Source organism: Eschrichtius robustus, chromosome 5 (genome assembly GCF_028021215.1).
Source record: "Eschrichtius robustus isolate mEscRob2 chromosome 5, mEscRob2.pri, whole genome shotgun sequence".
Lineage (NCBI taxonomy): Eukaryota > Metazoa > Chordata > Mammalia > Artiodactyla > Eschrichtiidae > Eschrichtius > Eschrichtius robustus.
The window spans coordinates 62,940,247-62,954,613 of record NC_090828.1 but is presented as its reverse complement, the minus strand read 5'-3'; the positions used below and the strand labels follow the sequence as shown (position 1 = coordinate 62,954,613).

General features: G+C 36.8%; 1 protein-coding gene across 1 annotated transcript in view; it reads left to right on the top strand.

The window, feature by feature from the left end:
* The window catches only part of UBR3 (ubiquitin protein ligase E3 component n-recognin 3), a 229,904-nt gene that overhangs the window by 87,985 nt on the left and 127,552 nt on the right, over nt 1-14,367 (top strand). The window contains exons 11-13 of the mRNA XM_068544929.1: nt 4,760-4,846; nt 13,254-13,319; nt 13,412-13,501. Coding sequence (XP_068401030.1) covers nt 4,760-4,846; nt 13,254-13,319; nt 13,412-13,501 — 243 coding nt within the window. The remainder of the gene's footprint in view (nt 1-4,759; nt 4,847-13,253; nt 13,320-13,411; nt 13,502-14,367) is intronic.

The following is a 14,367-nucleotide window of genomic DNA, read 5'->3' as shown; positions in this document are numbered from 1 at the left end:
AAATTGTACTCATAAGACTCAGCTGATATGTAATCTGCTCCTTTAAATTCTTTCATATTTATGATTCCAGTCTCTGTTTTTATAGTACCTCGTTTAATCTCCATTGTAGCATTTATCAAAAAAAACTGTCATCTAATATGAGATTCGTTTGTTCATTCATTCAAAAAAGTATCTATTGAATGCTGTTCTATGCCAGATGCTATCTAGATGCTCGGGTTTTTGGTGTCAAACCAAATAGATGTGGTTTTTGCTCTCATGGAGCAGTCTAATAGGAGAGATAGACATTAAGTAAGCAAGCACACAGGTTTATTTTGTAAGCTTTTGTAAGTGTTCTAATGGAAAATATCAGATTGCTATGAGAGTAATGAGTGTGGAGGCTGGTTACGTTTGAGGACCAGGGAAGGCCTTTCTGAAGAATGAAGAAGCCAGCTATATGAAGTATAAAAGTGGGGTTAGTGGTGGGAATAGGGGAGATAGTATGGAATAACCTACCTCCAGTAGGAAAGTGATTGGTCATTTTAAGGAGTTTGTGGCTGGAGCCACAGAACAAGATGGAGTTGGAGAGATAGGCAGGGATTGTATTATTAATGCAGGTTCTTATAGAACATGTTAATGAGCCTTAGATTTAATTTTAAGGACAAGCCAGTGAATATTTTAAAGTAGGGGTTTGATGTGATCAGATTTACATTTAAAAGATCCTTCTGTTTGCTGGAAAGACTGGATTGAGGGGAGCGTGGGGAGCATCATGACTAGTAGCAAATAGACCAGTTAAGATGCTGTGATAATAATCTAGGAAATTCAGGTTTGAAATTCAAGGTGCATTAAAGGTGCATTTTGGATATTGAAGATGTATTTTGAAGGTAGAACCAAAAGCCTTGGTGATGGATTGTATGTTATTGATGAGTGAAATAGACTTTTGGGTAACTATGTATGGAGGTAATTTTACAGAGGTGAAAAAGATCGATAGAAAAGGTTTAGAGAGATCACAGTTAGTTTTAGATATGTTAAGTTTGAGATGACTCTGAAACATCCAAGTGAAAATAGTGAATAGTCAGTTGGATATATGAGTTTTGTGCTCAAAAGAGAAATCTGGACTAGGGTTATAAATTTTAGACCCTTGGGAATAAAAATGGCATTTATTGCCAGGGGATGGGATCACGTCAAACAGGGGGAGAAGAGAAATGGACCTTGAAGAAAAAGCTAACATTTAGACATCAGAGAGGGAGAGGAGAAAAACCAGGAGAATGCAACATCATATAAGCCATTGATACGATGTTGATCATATAAGCCATTGATACGATGTTGATATGAAAAGGTCAGTATTTTAGGAGGATTATTCTGACAACTGTGTTTAGGATGATTTTGCATTATAAGGCTGGGGCTATGTTTATCTATGTGATAATGAGAAATCATTGTTTTCAGGCAGTAGTTTATTTTTCAGTTTTGAAGGCCAGGATTGCAATGTGTTATGGTTTTCTTAATCTAAGAAGTGAAGACAACAGAGAGAAAACGAGCTCATAGTGTTCTGGTAGTATCTGAGAGTAGTTTCTTAGCTAAAGGAGCATCTAGTTCCTAGATAAGACGTTCTCTTGATGAGAGCCTACACTATGCCAGACATTGTTCTTTACATTATATTGCTTACATTATGTTTGTATCTAATCTTCATAGCATCTCTTATAAAGTAGATAGTATCATCCCTTTCTTTCAGAGGTTAAATAATTTGCCCACATTTACACAGCTGCAAGTGGAAGCTTGAGTTTGAAAACAAATCCATCTGATTTCAGAACCAGTGCTCTTTATCACTTTGCTATAATCGTCTCTTAGGCAAGATTGTCTAGAGCTTTTTAGCAGCAGTGTTGTCAGGTTTTAGAAATGTAAACTAGAAGAAAGACTATTATTTTCAGTAAAACAAAGCTATTGCTTTATGTTTATGTTCTCTAATTATAAAATATAAAACTAAAGGATTAGCAATAGAAAAAAGGAACTTCACCTGATAGCTTACTTTCTTTGTCTGATTGCCCTGTATGCTATTTGGTTCTTGAAAATGCTAAGGGATAGTTAAACAAGTTATACTAGATTAATAACAGATAGCTTGGATAAAGGGATGGCACATTTCTAGAATTTTACTAATTTTTGCTTTCTGAACAGAACAAATAAGCTGTAAAATCTCCATCTAGTGGCAACTTTGCATTACTGCAGGCTTGACAGAAGTTAAGTCTGGCCATGAATCTTATGAATCTTTGGAGCGCTTAAGTAGTACTTGTCAGATGTAGTGCTAGACTGTGACATAGAGCATTTTATGTACATTATTTCATTTGCTTCTTCATAACAGTACTAGGAGGTAGGTAGTATTATGCCCATTTTTACGTATGGAGAAACTGAAACTCATAAAATTCAAGTAATTTCCTCAAGGTCATAACACTAGTAAGTCACGCATACTGAATTTTTGGGGCTGGGTGTGATAGTGATGGGGAGGTGGGAGAGATGATCTGAACATGATTATTAAGTATGCTGTATTTAGGAATGGAATTAGTTGGTCACCTTTTTGAAGACTCTTGATATACCTACTTTTCAAATTGTTCTCCGGAAGAGTTTATCAGTTTACACTTGTGTAAAGAGGATATAGTGGTGTCCCTTTACTCAAACCTTTGATTAAATAGGAAAACATTTGGTTTTAAATGTTTCTTTATACATGAATTATCTGCAACTTTAGTTTGGTTATGACACATTATTTATGGTAACTTAAAGTGTCATTACATTTTTTTCAGTAAGAGATAGGGAACAGAATGTATAAAATAATATTTTGAGAAGGATAAATCTCATATAGGATAGATTAAAACAGGGTGAGACTGTTGGCAGGGGAACTAGTTAAGTGATATTTTGTCTGAATGGTATCAGAAATAGGAGAAAATGGAAGTGAACCTACATGACAATATTGAGGAAGAATTAACAGGATATGGAGACTGAACTGGGTGAAGGAGAAGTAAATCTCTGAAAGAAAGGGATGATAATATCTACTTTATAAGAGATGCTATATTAATTAACTAATTAATTTTGGGCCACATCTCTTGGCTTGCAGGATCTTAGTTCCCCCACTAGGGATCAAACCCACACCCGTGGCAGTGAAAGCACAGAGTCTTAACCGCTGGACTGCCAGGGAAGTCCCCAGAGATGCTATTTTTAGATATGGATGTGAGGCTTGTAGTTTTTTTTTTAAAGTCCAGAGTAATTTATACATGTAGCTGATGAGACTGTGATGATACCTTTTATTCTGCATTGATGTCCCAAAATGTCTTTTTAAAAAACTTTTTATTGAGATAAAATTCACATAACATAAAATTCACCATTTTAATCATTTTAAACTATACAGTTCAGTAGTTTATAGTATATTCACAAAGTTGTGCAGCTATCACCACTAATTCCAGAACATTTCCAAGCCCCCGCCCCCGGCAAAAAAGAAAACTCGTACCTCCCAATTCCAGCCTCCTTTCATCTACTGGAAACCACTAATCTCCCTTTTGTCTTTATAAATTTACCTAATCTGGACATTCATATAAGTGAAATCATATAATATGTGACTTTTTGTGTCTGACTTCTTTCATTTGGTATAATGTTTTCATGGTTTGACTATGTTGTGGCATTTATCTGTACTTCATTACTTTTTATTCTATAGCATAGGTATATCACACTTATTTGTCCATTCATCGGTTGATTTCATTTTTTGGCTACTGTGGATAACACTGCTGTGAACATTTGTATATGGATTTTTGTGTGAATGTATATTTTCAATTCTCTTGGGTATATAAGAGTAGAATTGCTTGGTCATATGGTAATGCTGTGTTTAACTTTAAAATGGCTGCAGCATTTTATATTTCCACCAGCAATGTATGAGAGTTTCAGTTTCTCTGCATCCTTGCCAACACTTACTTTACATTTAAAAAATTATAGCCGTCCTGGTAGGTGTGAAGTGGTATCTCATTGTGACTTTGATTTGCACTTCCCTAGTGACTGATAGTGTTGGCATCTTTTCTTGTGCTTATTAGCCATTTGTAGGTCTTCTCTGGAGAAATGTCTGTTCAAATCTTTGCCTATTTTTTTAAAGAGAGGCTATCACGATTTATTTTTCCATTTAACTTAATACTTGCCTATTTCACTGGATCAATTTCTCCATAAAACATTACAGTTTTCTTTCACAATACCTTTATTTTAAGTGGCACATTCCTATTCTTCCTTCTTTTAGATTCTTTTGCAAGCCAAGATATTCACAGGCTGCTTACAGTACTTATATGTTCTGCCCTCTTTTTTTTTTTACTGTGGCAAAATATATATAAATTTTTTAACACTTTAACCATTTTTAGGTATGCAATTCAATGACATTAAATACATTCTCAATGTTGTGCAGCCATCACCACTATCCATTTCTCGAACTTTTTTATCATCCCAAAAGAAACTCTACCCATTAATAACAGTAGGGAACTTATATTTTTAGGATCTTTTGAAATGGAACCCAATTTACATCACATAAATTTATTTCACCTTTGACTCATTTCAGGTTAGTTCATTTTCATAACTGTCACTAGTTGTTACTATTAGTTTGTGAAAGGATGATTCCTTGAAATGACAAATGTGGTTATTTTGAAAATATGTATATTTTACCATTATATATACAATGCACATAACTTTTTATATATTACATATACTTTGAAGTTGAACATATACGTATTTATATACTGTAAATTTATATAACTTATTATTTTAGGAAACTCAAGAATATACCCGAAATGTTGTGAGATACTGCCTTGAAGCTCTTCAAGACTGGTTTGATGCTATTAACTTCGTAGATGAGGTATGTATATTTTTGATATATGTAAAAGCATTTAAGAAAAGTGTTAGATCTCATTTAACATTGAAAATAATGAATGTCTTTTCATGGGATAAGGGAAAGGTGTTGGAATAAACATAAAATCACTAGACTTTAAAAAAGGAGACGTAAGAGAACAGTTGTTTGACACTTAGGAGATTCTACAGTGCATTAACTGTACTTGCTTATTTCCTAGAGAAGGGCATAATTTTTTTAATGTTATTAAATGTATATTTCTCAGGAGTTCATTCAAAGAGATAAAAGTGACAGTGCAAATGTGAACAGAATAGGGGAGATTGATGGAAAGGGTATCACAACTTTATTAATTGGTCAGTGTTCTCCTCTGGGCATGAATAAAGATGATTTTTTTTTTTTAACATCTTTATTGGAGTATAATTGCTTTACAATGGTGTGTTAGTTTCTGCTTTATAACAAAGTAAATCAGCTATACATTTACATATATCCCCATATCTCCTTCCTCTTGCGTCTCCCTCCCATCCTCCCTATCCCACCCCTCTAGGTGGTCACAAAGCACTGAGCTGATCTCCCTGTGCTATGCGGCTGCTTCCCACTAGCTATCTATTTTACATTTGGTAGTGTATATATGTCCATGCCACTCTCTCACTTCATCCCAGCTTCCCCTTCCCCCTCCCTGTGTCCTCTAGTCCATTGTCTATGTCTGTGTCTTTATTCCTGTCCTGTCCCTAGGTTCTTCAGAACCACTTTTTTTTTTTTTTAGATTCCATTTGTATGTGTTAGCATACGGTATTTGTTTTCCTCTTTCTGACTTACTTCACTCTGTATGACAGACTCTAGGTCCATCCACAGTAACTCAGTTTCGTTTCTTTTTATGGCTGAGTAAGGATGATTGTTGTTGATAATGAACTGAGAAGAACTAAATAAGGGCTTGCTGTTAATTAGTCAGCCAAGTTTCCTATCAGAAGCCCCTTTTATTCCTCTTATGAAGTGGGGTCAAAATTTGCCAGATGTGGAAGGAAGAGCACTCCTTATCTGATTTCTGAACTCTGGGCAGATGCAACTCCCGGTGTCTTAGGCCGGGGCGCGGAGAGGAGGGGCTTTTATTTATTTCTTTTCCTTAAAAAATTTTTCTTTTACACAATCATAAACTTATTGAAAAGTTGGAAGTGGAGTACAGAACTTTTTCTTGAACTATTTGAGAGTTAACATGTTAACTTGATGCCCATAACTCCCAAATACTTTAGTATCCATTTCCTATAAGCCAGGACATTCTCTCTCTTATATAAACAGAGACAACCATAAAAATTAGGAAATTAACTTTATTATATTATTACTATGTAAATCTTAGAACTCATTCATGTTTTACAAATTGTCCATTGATTGCCCTTTATAGCAAAAGGATCCTATTTAGAGTCACTTGTTGCATTTAGTTATCATGTCTCTAGTCTCCTGGAATGATTTCTCATTCTTTGCCTTTCAGGACAATAACGTTGTGAAGAATACGGCTCAGTTATTTTTGTAGAACATCCCTCAATTTGGGTTTTCTTATGAGTAGGTTCAGATTATGCATCTTTTGCAGGAATATTACAGAAGTGATGTTGCAGTCTTTTCACTGCACCCTCTTTAGTGGTTTATGATCTTTGTTTGTCCTATTACTGATGATGTTCTCTTTGTTCATTTGATTAGGTGGTACCAGCCAGACTTCTTCACCATAAAGTTACCCTTTTTCTCATCGTAATTAATAAAGTATTTTGTGAGGACGTGCTTTAAAGCTATTTAAATACATCTGTTTTCTCATCTAATATTTAGTTCATTCACTAATTTTTTTCTGTGGAGATTCATAGTTTCTTTTATTCACTGGGTTATAATCCAATACTACTATTACTTGATGCTCAAATTGTTTCAGATGTGGCCAGTGAGAGCCCCTTCAAGCAGGTTTCTGTGTCCTTTTGACTTGTCCCGTTATTCTTTGAGCACTTCTATTCTTAGTGGCTCAACAAGATGTTTCAGGCTCACCTTATATTTTCCCTATTCCACCCCTGGAATCAGTCATTTTTTTAAGGATCTTTTGTTACTTTTAGTAGAGAACAGTATTGAGAAAGCAAGATCTGGATGCTTGGTGTGCTCACTGCTATCGAGGTATTAACTGCTCCCAGGCCTTCTCAGTGAACAGAGGTTCAGAATATATGTATGCATTTATGTATATACATGTACATATCTGCATCTATATTTATTTCTCTATTATATATATTGGAAGCTGTGAGTTCAAACTGATACTTTAAATTCCCATATAGCACAGGACTTAATTCTAGTTTTCTCTAACAGTGAGAAACCTGGCTTCCATTATCCTTAATATATTTATTTCTTTGACCAATCCTCTTATATAGAACCAATTTCTCATATTAGTTACCTCCCTTTTCCCTACATGGATGCCCTCTTCTCCCTGCATTCTGTCCCCCACCCTGCCCTACATATGGACACCCTCCTCATCCCACTTGGACTCCAACTCCCCACCTTGGACTACCCTTCCGTGAAGAATCCTTCTCACCCTGTGTGTGCTTTGAATTCCCACACCAGGCATTTTTTCATTCTGGCTGCCCTCCTCATCCTGCTTTGGCTTTGATGCCCCATACTGGGTCCTTTCCACCTGTGGATAATCTCCTCACCTTGCTTGAATTTTGATTCCTTATTCCAGGCTGGCGCCCTGTGTCATTGCCCTCTTTACCTCTGTCAGGTTCTGGCTTCTCATCCCTGGTCAGTCCCCACTCTCCTCACCCCGATTGGCTCTGACATAGTATACTGGGCTGCCCTGCTGTGTGGATGCCCTGACTCCGTATGCCAGGCCACACCCCACTTCTGTGTAGATACTCTTCACCCTGGAAAACCACTGACATTTCCCCCCACCCCGCCCCAGCACACACAGTTGTCCTCCTCACCCTGGGTTCTGATATCCCTTTTCAGGCTCCTCACCTATAGATGCCTATTTTGGTTTATTTCGCCTCTTAACACCTCCCCCACCAGTGGCTTTAGGACTGAATTATTTATGAAGGGAAGAGCCTCCTACTGTCTTTAACTCTCATCCTTCCTGCCTCAAACTAATTTATCTTCCATCCCTGATGACTCCTCCTCCAGTATTTGTGCCTGCCTTTAGCCTTCAACCTGGCCATTTTGTCCATTTGGATTCTGATTCTGCCTTCACCCGAATCACCGATTCTTATCTTGTCTAAATGTTGGTACTTAAGCTTAAGCTTTGTTTATATAAGTGGTAATGAGTCAGTCTTTAAAGAAAACATTCTCCATTCTTCACAGAGCTCCATCCTGCTTTTAACCTGCTTCACTATTTCTTCACCCCGTCCGAGGATTGGTCCGTCAGCTGGGGCTTCAGCTGGAGCTTCTCTCAATCCAATTCTCATTAGTATTTGAAACTTTAGGAATTATTGTTGAAATGGTGGCATCACTAAGACAACAGGAAGATTGAACTAGGGGGAAATTATTATTACACACAGAGGGTTAGGTAGTATTTGACATGAAATTAATCCACGGTTGAACTTGGGGTGGATTTACGGATATTTAGAATCAAGTATGGTATACAGAGCAGCTGAATTCAAGGAAATAGTTTGTGTGTGTATGTGTGTATGTATATACACACATATATATGTGTGTATATATATACACACACATATGTTTTTAAATTTATTTATTTATTTTTGGCTGTGTTGGGTCTTCGTTGCTGCGCGCAGGCTTTCTCTGGTTGTGGCGAGCGGGGGCTACTCTTCGTTGTGTTGCACGGGCTTCTCATTGCGGTGGCTTCTCTCATTGCGGAGCACGGGCTCTAGGTGCGCGGGCTTCAGTAGTTGTGTGTGGGCTCAGTAGTTGTGGCTCGTGGGCTCTAGAACGCAGGCTCAGTAGTTGTGGCGCACGGGCTTAGTTGCTCCACGGCATGTGGGATCTTCCCGGGCCAGGGCTTGAACCCGTGTCCTCTGCATTGGCAGGCAGATTCTTAACCACTGTGCCGCCAGGGAAGCCCCAGTATATTTGTTTTTTACACAGAAATATTTTAGGAAGATACTGAATGTTGTAAAAAATTTTTTTTTAAATATTTATTTATTTATTTGGCTGCGCTGGGTCTTAGTTGCAGCATGTGGGATCTTCGTTGCGACATGTGGGATCTTTAGTTGTGGCATGTGGGATCTAGTTCCCTGACCAGGGATCGAACCTGGGCCCCCTGCATTGGGAGCATGGAGTCTTAATCACTGGACCACCAGGGAAATCCCGAATGTTTCAAAAATTTATATAGATTTTTAATAGAAAAGAAAATAAGTGTAGAATTTAAGGAATCAACCAATATATCTTTTACGATGTTTAAAAGTTTCTTCTTTCTTAAAGTGCTTTTTGATATATTTGTTTCTCAAAACAACCCTGTGAAGTAGGGAAGATATTATTATCACTCCCTTTTTTTCAGATGTAAAATGGAGATGCAGAGATATTAAATGACTTGCCTCTAGTTGTATAGCAAACTCCTGGTATTTCTGGGTCCAGATCCCACGTCTCTCAACTTCTCGTCTGGTCGTATTTCAGCTGTACTGGCTTTGGCAGTGGAAGGAGCTTTAGAGTCAGGCATACCTGAGTGGACACTATGTGATCTTGGTCTTGGACAGTTTTTGTTTTTTTTTTTAAAGCATTGCCGAGTCCATCTCCTCATCTATTTATTCAAGATAATAATATTAGCCAATGAGGATTGACTAAGAGGCACATATTTTATGTGTGATAAATATTTGTTCTTCTTTCAGCCTTGAGAGTGGAGGTCAGAAGTTATTGCAGTAATCCAGCACAGAATAAGCAAATAATATTTTTTTGAACTGGATTAAGCCAAATCAAACAGTCACTTAGAAAGACAGGATGGAATAAATTTTCCCAAAGTATAGGCCATTTAAGAATCCTCAAATACTGAATATCATTTATGAGTATGTAGCAGAGCAACATTTATGAGTATATAGCAACATTTATGAGTGGTTTGATTAGAGTCGTCTCTTATAAGATGGAAGTAGAACATGTGTTCATCCAGCAAATATTTATCGAATGTTTACTATGTTCTAAACACTGGGGATACAGTGATGAAACGGTGCCCAATTTAAGGAAATGGAAGACAAATAAATGGCTAATTTGATCAGAGGGCTTCTGTAAAGTTGTGACCAAGGTGCTATGGAGGAGAATAGAGTGGAGCATTTGATTTACTGTGAGGGACTCAGGAAAAGCTTCCTAGCAGAAATGTCACTTCAGCAAAGTCTTAAAGGTATGTTAATCCAGTGGGAGCAAGGATGTGTAGTGTTTGAGGCAGAGGGAAAGGCATATACAAAGGCGCTACCTATGGTGCATGAGTTTATATGACAGGAGATGAGGCTGGAGAGGTAAGCCCTGTCTCTCAAGAGTCAGAAGGTTAAAGGAAGTTAAAACTATAGGGAGCCATTAAAAGATGATGAATGGAGAAGTACAAGGTTAAATTAATGTTTTGGTAAGACCACCTCCTGGCAATATATCAAGGTTTAAATAGATGTACTAATTAAGGTTCTTTTGAATACAAAGAAAAAAAACATTTTTGAGGCAGCCTAATTTAAAGGAGGAATAATTTATTATGAGTACAGAGAGGTCTTTCAGGGATCTTATGGCACCTGGACTTCAAGAACTGAGTGGAAAGCTGAACAGGAACTCCTGTCTCTTGCTTTTGCTTTGGCCTTTCTGCCTCATTTTTTCTTCCCTTTCTGTAGATTGGTTTTCTGTGCTTTTTTGCCTATGTGGTTAAATATTACCTTCCTACAGTTGCCTAATATTGTAGTTTCAGCCATACTCTAAGACTCTCTGCAGATGTCTTTAAATCTAGTTCAATTTTCAAGTGAAGAGAGAGCCTCATTGCCCACGATGGGTTAGGTATCTACTGCCCTGATCCAGTCAGATGTGGCTACTGTAACTTGACTGTCAGGCTCCAGTCCCTGTGTGTGTGTATTTGGAAGGTGGTGTAGGAAGGGACATTCTGAGAAGATGGGGAAGGTTGTGAGCTAGGCAGATACCACAGAAGGTTTCTTACAGAGGGTAAGAATAGAAGCAAAGCCTAGCACTGAAATCTAGGCACTAAATGTTGAGGGCCTGAGCTAAGGTTAGTTAGGGGCAGTATGGAAAGAGAGGAGGAAGTAAAGTTAAGAGGTATTTAGAAAATCAGACACACTTTGGTGCCTTATGAAAGGTGAGAGGTTTGAGAGAAGGAAGGAGTCTACATTTCAGATTTGTATTACTGGGAATTTGGAGAAGAAACATTGAGGAGGATTGAGTTTTAGGGCAAAGATGCTGAGTTTGGTTTGGACACAGTGTATTTGTGGTCCCCACGGGATATTAAGTGTTGATATTCAGTAAACACTTGAATGTACGGTTTGGAGTTCAGGAGTGAGATTTCTGCTGAGATTTGGGAGTCATCTTGGGTTGGCAATTGAAGCTATGAACTGGATAAAGTCACCTAGAATAAGAAGAGTAGAAAGCTAAGAATGGAATCTGAGGACCACCTCAGTATATATGGAAGGAGTGGAAGAAGAGTTTTTCAAGTGACTAATTTGTGACATTGGACAAGAGGGGATTATGGAATATAACACTGTAGTAGAATGTGTGTTTAGCATATGCTCAAGCCTTAAAAGACAAGATAGAGTCTGTGGCTCAGTAATTAATAGAAATGTGTGTTGGGTACTATGTTCTCTTACTTGATCCTCACAGCCATCCAACTGCTTATTATCTCCACTTTACAGGTCAGGCAACTTAGACACAGAGAAGTTAAGTAACTTGCTCACAGTTTTACAGCTGTAGGTGGCAGAATCAGGATTTGAACGCCTGCAAATCCAGCTTTTAAGAGTCTGCTCTTAACCACTGTTCTTGATGCCTGCCTTCGAAGGAAATGGCAGGAGATTCTGATTCAGCTAGTTAGTATAGTTTATGTTACTAAAATGATTATAGTAATGGAGGGCAAACTTGTTTTATTTTTATTTTTGATTGTGGTAAAATGCACATAAAATAAAATTTACCATCTTACTAACCTTTTTTTAAAGTATACAGTTCAGTCGTGTATTCACATTGTTGTGCACCCAACCTCCAGAACTTTTTGTTTTGCAAAACTGAAACTCTATACCCAGTAAACTCCCCATTTTCCCTTCCTCCCAGCCTCTGACAACCATCATTATACTTCGTGTCTCTATAAGGTACTGTAAGTACCTCATATAAGTGGAATCATACAGTGTATCTATTTTTGTGACTGGCTTATTTCACTTAGCATAATGTCTTGAAGGTTCATCCATATTGCAGCGTGTGTCAGAAATTCCTTCCTTTTTATGGAAGCCAAACGTTTATTTATTAGAACAGCTTTCTTCAGACATTTATTCACATGTTGAGGAAGATCTTTTCCTCATATCGGTTTTGGAAAAGACTGTTTCAGGGATGGGGACATATTGCACATCTTTATAGCTCTATACTGGTATTTGAGTGTTTTGGGTAAAACTTTTTAACAGGAGAAAACTTTACTAAAAACTTAATAGAAGCATTAAAAACAAATAATACCTTTTAATTTTTCTTGTCTGTTTGAGAAGGACAACTGTGTTGTACTTTTTCCCTGTAGTGATAGCGTGACCCATGGGAGTCACCGATTTAAAATACAGTTTTTATAATATTCACAAGGATACCAAAGGTCTTTGATGTATACTGTACTAAGCTTTCCTATAGAAACTGTGTGTTCACCACTGATATGGGGAGCATCTCACCCAACTAGGTAAGCCTTTTAACTGCACCTCAGTTTAGGGCTGTAGTCAGAGCCTCTTACCGTTCTGAATATAACAGCAGAGTTCAGGCTAGCTTTTCAGTTCACTACTTGTTAACTTTAGGAAGTTACTTAAGTTTTTAAACTTGAATTTCCCTATTTATAAAATGGAATATTCAGTTTCTACCCCATTGGGTTCTCCTAGGATTAAACTAAATCTGAATAAAGTGCTTATTAGCACAGTGACCGGCACATAGTAAGTGCTCAGTGAATGTTAGCTGTAATTATTGTTCTTGTTACTATCATCATGTTTGGTATGCATGCATCTGAAGATTCCCAAATGGCCTACTGTAAAGGGAAATCTATTCCATCCCTTGTTCTGTGCTAGATGCTTCAGAGGATTCAATGTTGAGGAGTATACAGTTTCTGCCTTTAAGGAACTTACATTTAAAATGGAATAATTTTATCTACAGTGGGTTTTTAAGCTATAACTTCTAAAATTGTACTTTTTGATTAGAAAGTATAGGGGAATAAATCAAGGTGAAAGTGTGGTTTTAGCATTTTAAAACCTTCTTTGAATTCGGTAAAGGATTCTTTGACTTGTGGATTTTGTTTGTTTATTTCCAGCCAGCACCTAACCAAGTCACTTTTCATCTGCCACTACATCGTTATTATGCTATGTTTTTGAGTAAGGTAAGAGTGTCATTAAACAACTCTGTTTGTTTGTTTTTTGAATATTGGGAAATACGTATTGAATTAGTAACATTTTTTATCATAATTTTTAGGCTGTGAAATGTCAAGAACTAGATTTGGATTCTGTTTTACCAGATCAGGAAATGTTAATGAAACTAATGATTCATCCACTCCAAATTCAGGTATGTTTTCAGGCTTTTACAAGGTTTTGAATTCCTTGGTTAAGTGATTCTTCCTTTATTTTATTTGTATGCCTTTATCATTGTTATTATAGCCAAAATGTTTGAAATTTTAAAAAAAATTTAGTTTTTGTATTTTTGCCAGATTATATTTGGGTTTTTTTTGTTTTTTGTTTTTAAATGAGATTGACATTTAGTTATAATTTCCCCAGGAATTCTTTTCACTATATTTACTTATGGGGGTGTTTAACATACTACAATACTGTTTTGGGAGTCAGGAGACCCAACAAATTCTAGCCTTGGTGCCACCACTATTTTATTATCTATGTTGTTTGGAGTGATTCATCTACTTGATTCTTAGTTTCCCCATCTATAAAGTGAGAGGAGAGAAAAGAGAGAAGAATTGGCCTACATATGCACTGTGGTTTCTTGCATTTCTAACACTGTGATTTTGTGGACCACCTTTTATATACATTAGAGGGATTTGCACTTCAGTTTATTTTTCCTGGAAATTTTAGATTTGTTAATCATTATTGAACTTTACCTCTGGGAGTTAGGAACAAATAAGAGATAAAGTTATGACTGTGCTTAGTTTTAGTTGATACAGGACATAAATACATGAAGAATTAAATATTAATATAGTAAGAAAATTTATTCTGATCTGCTCTTGCCGAATTTTAGAAAATGACTAGATTGAAGGTTGAGTTAGGGTGAATTAAAGACAGATTATATTCATTGATGTTGAACAGTGAACAGTTAGCTTGTTTGATGCTTATTCCTGTGTTTCTTTAAGCATTATGTATTTTTTTTTTTTTTTGAAGTGGAAAAAGTTAAATGTAATTGTCAGTGATTCCTCATTAAAGATTTCA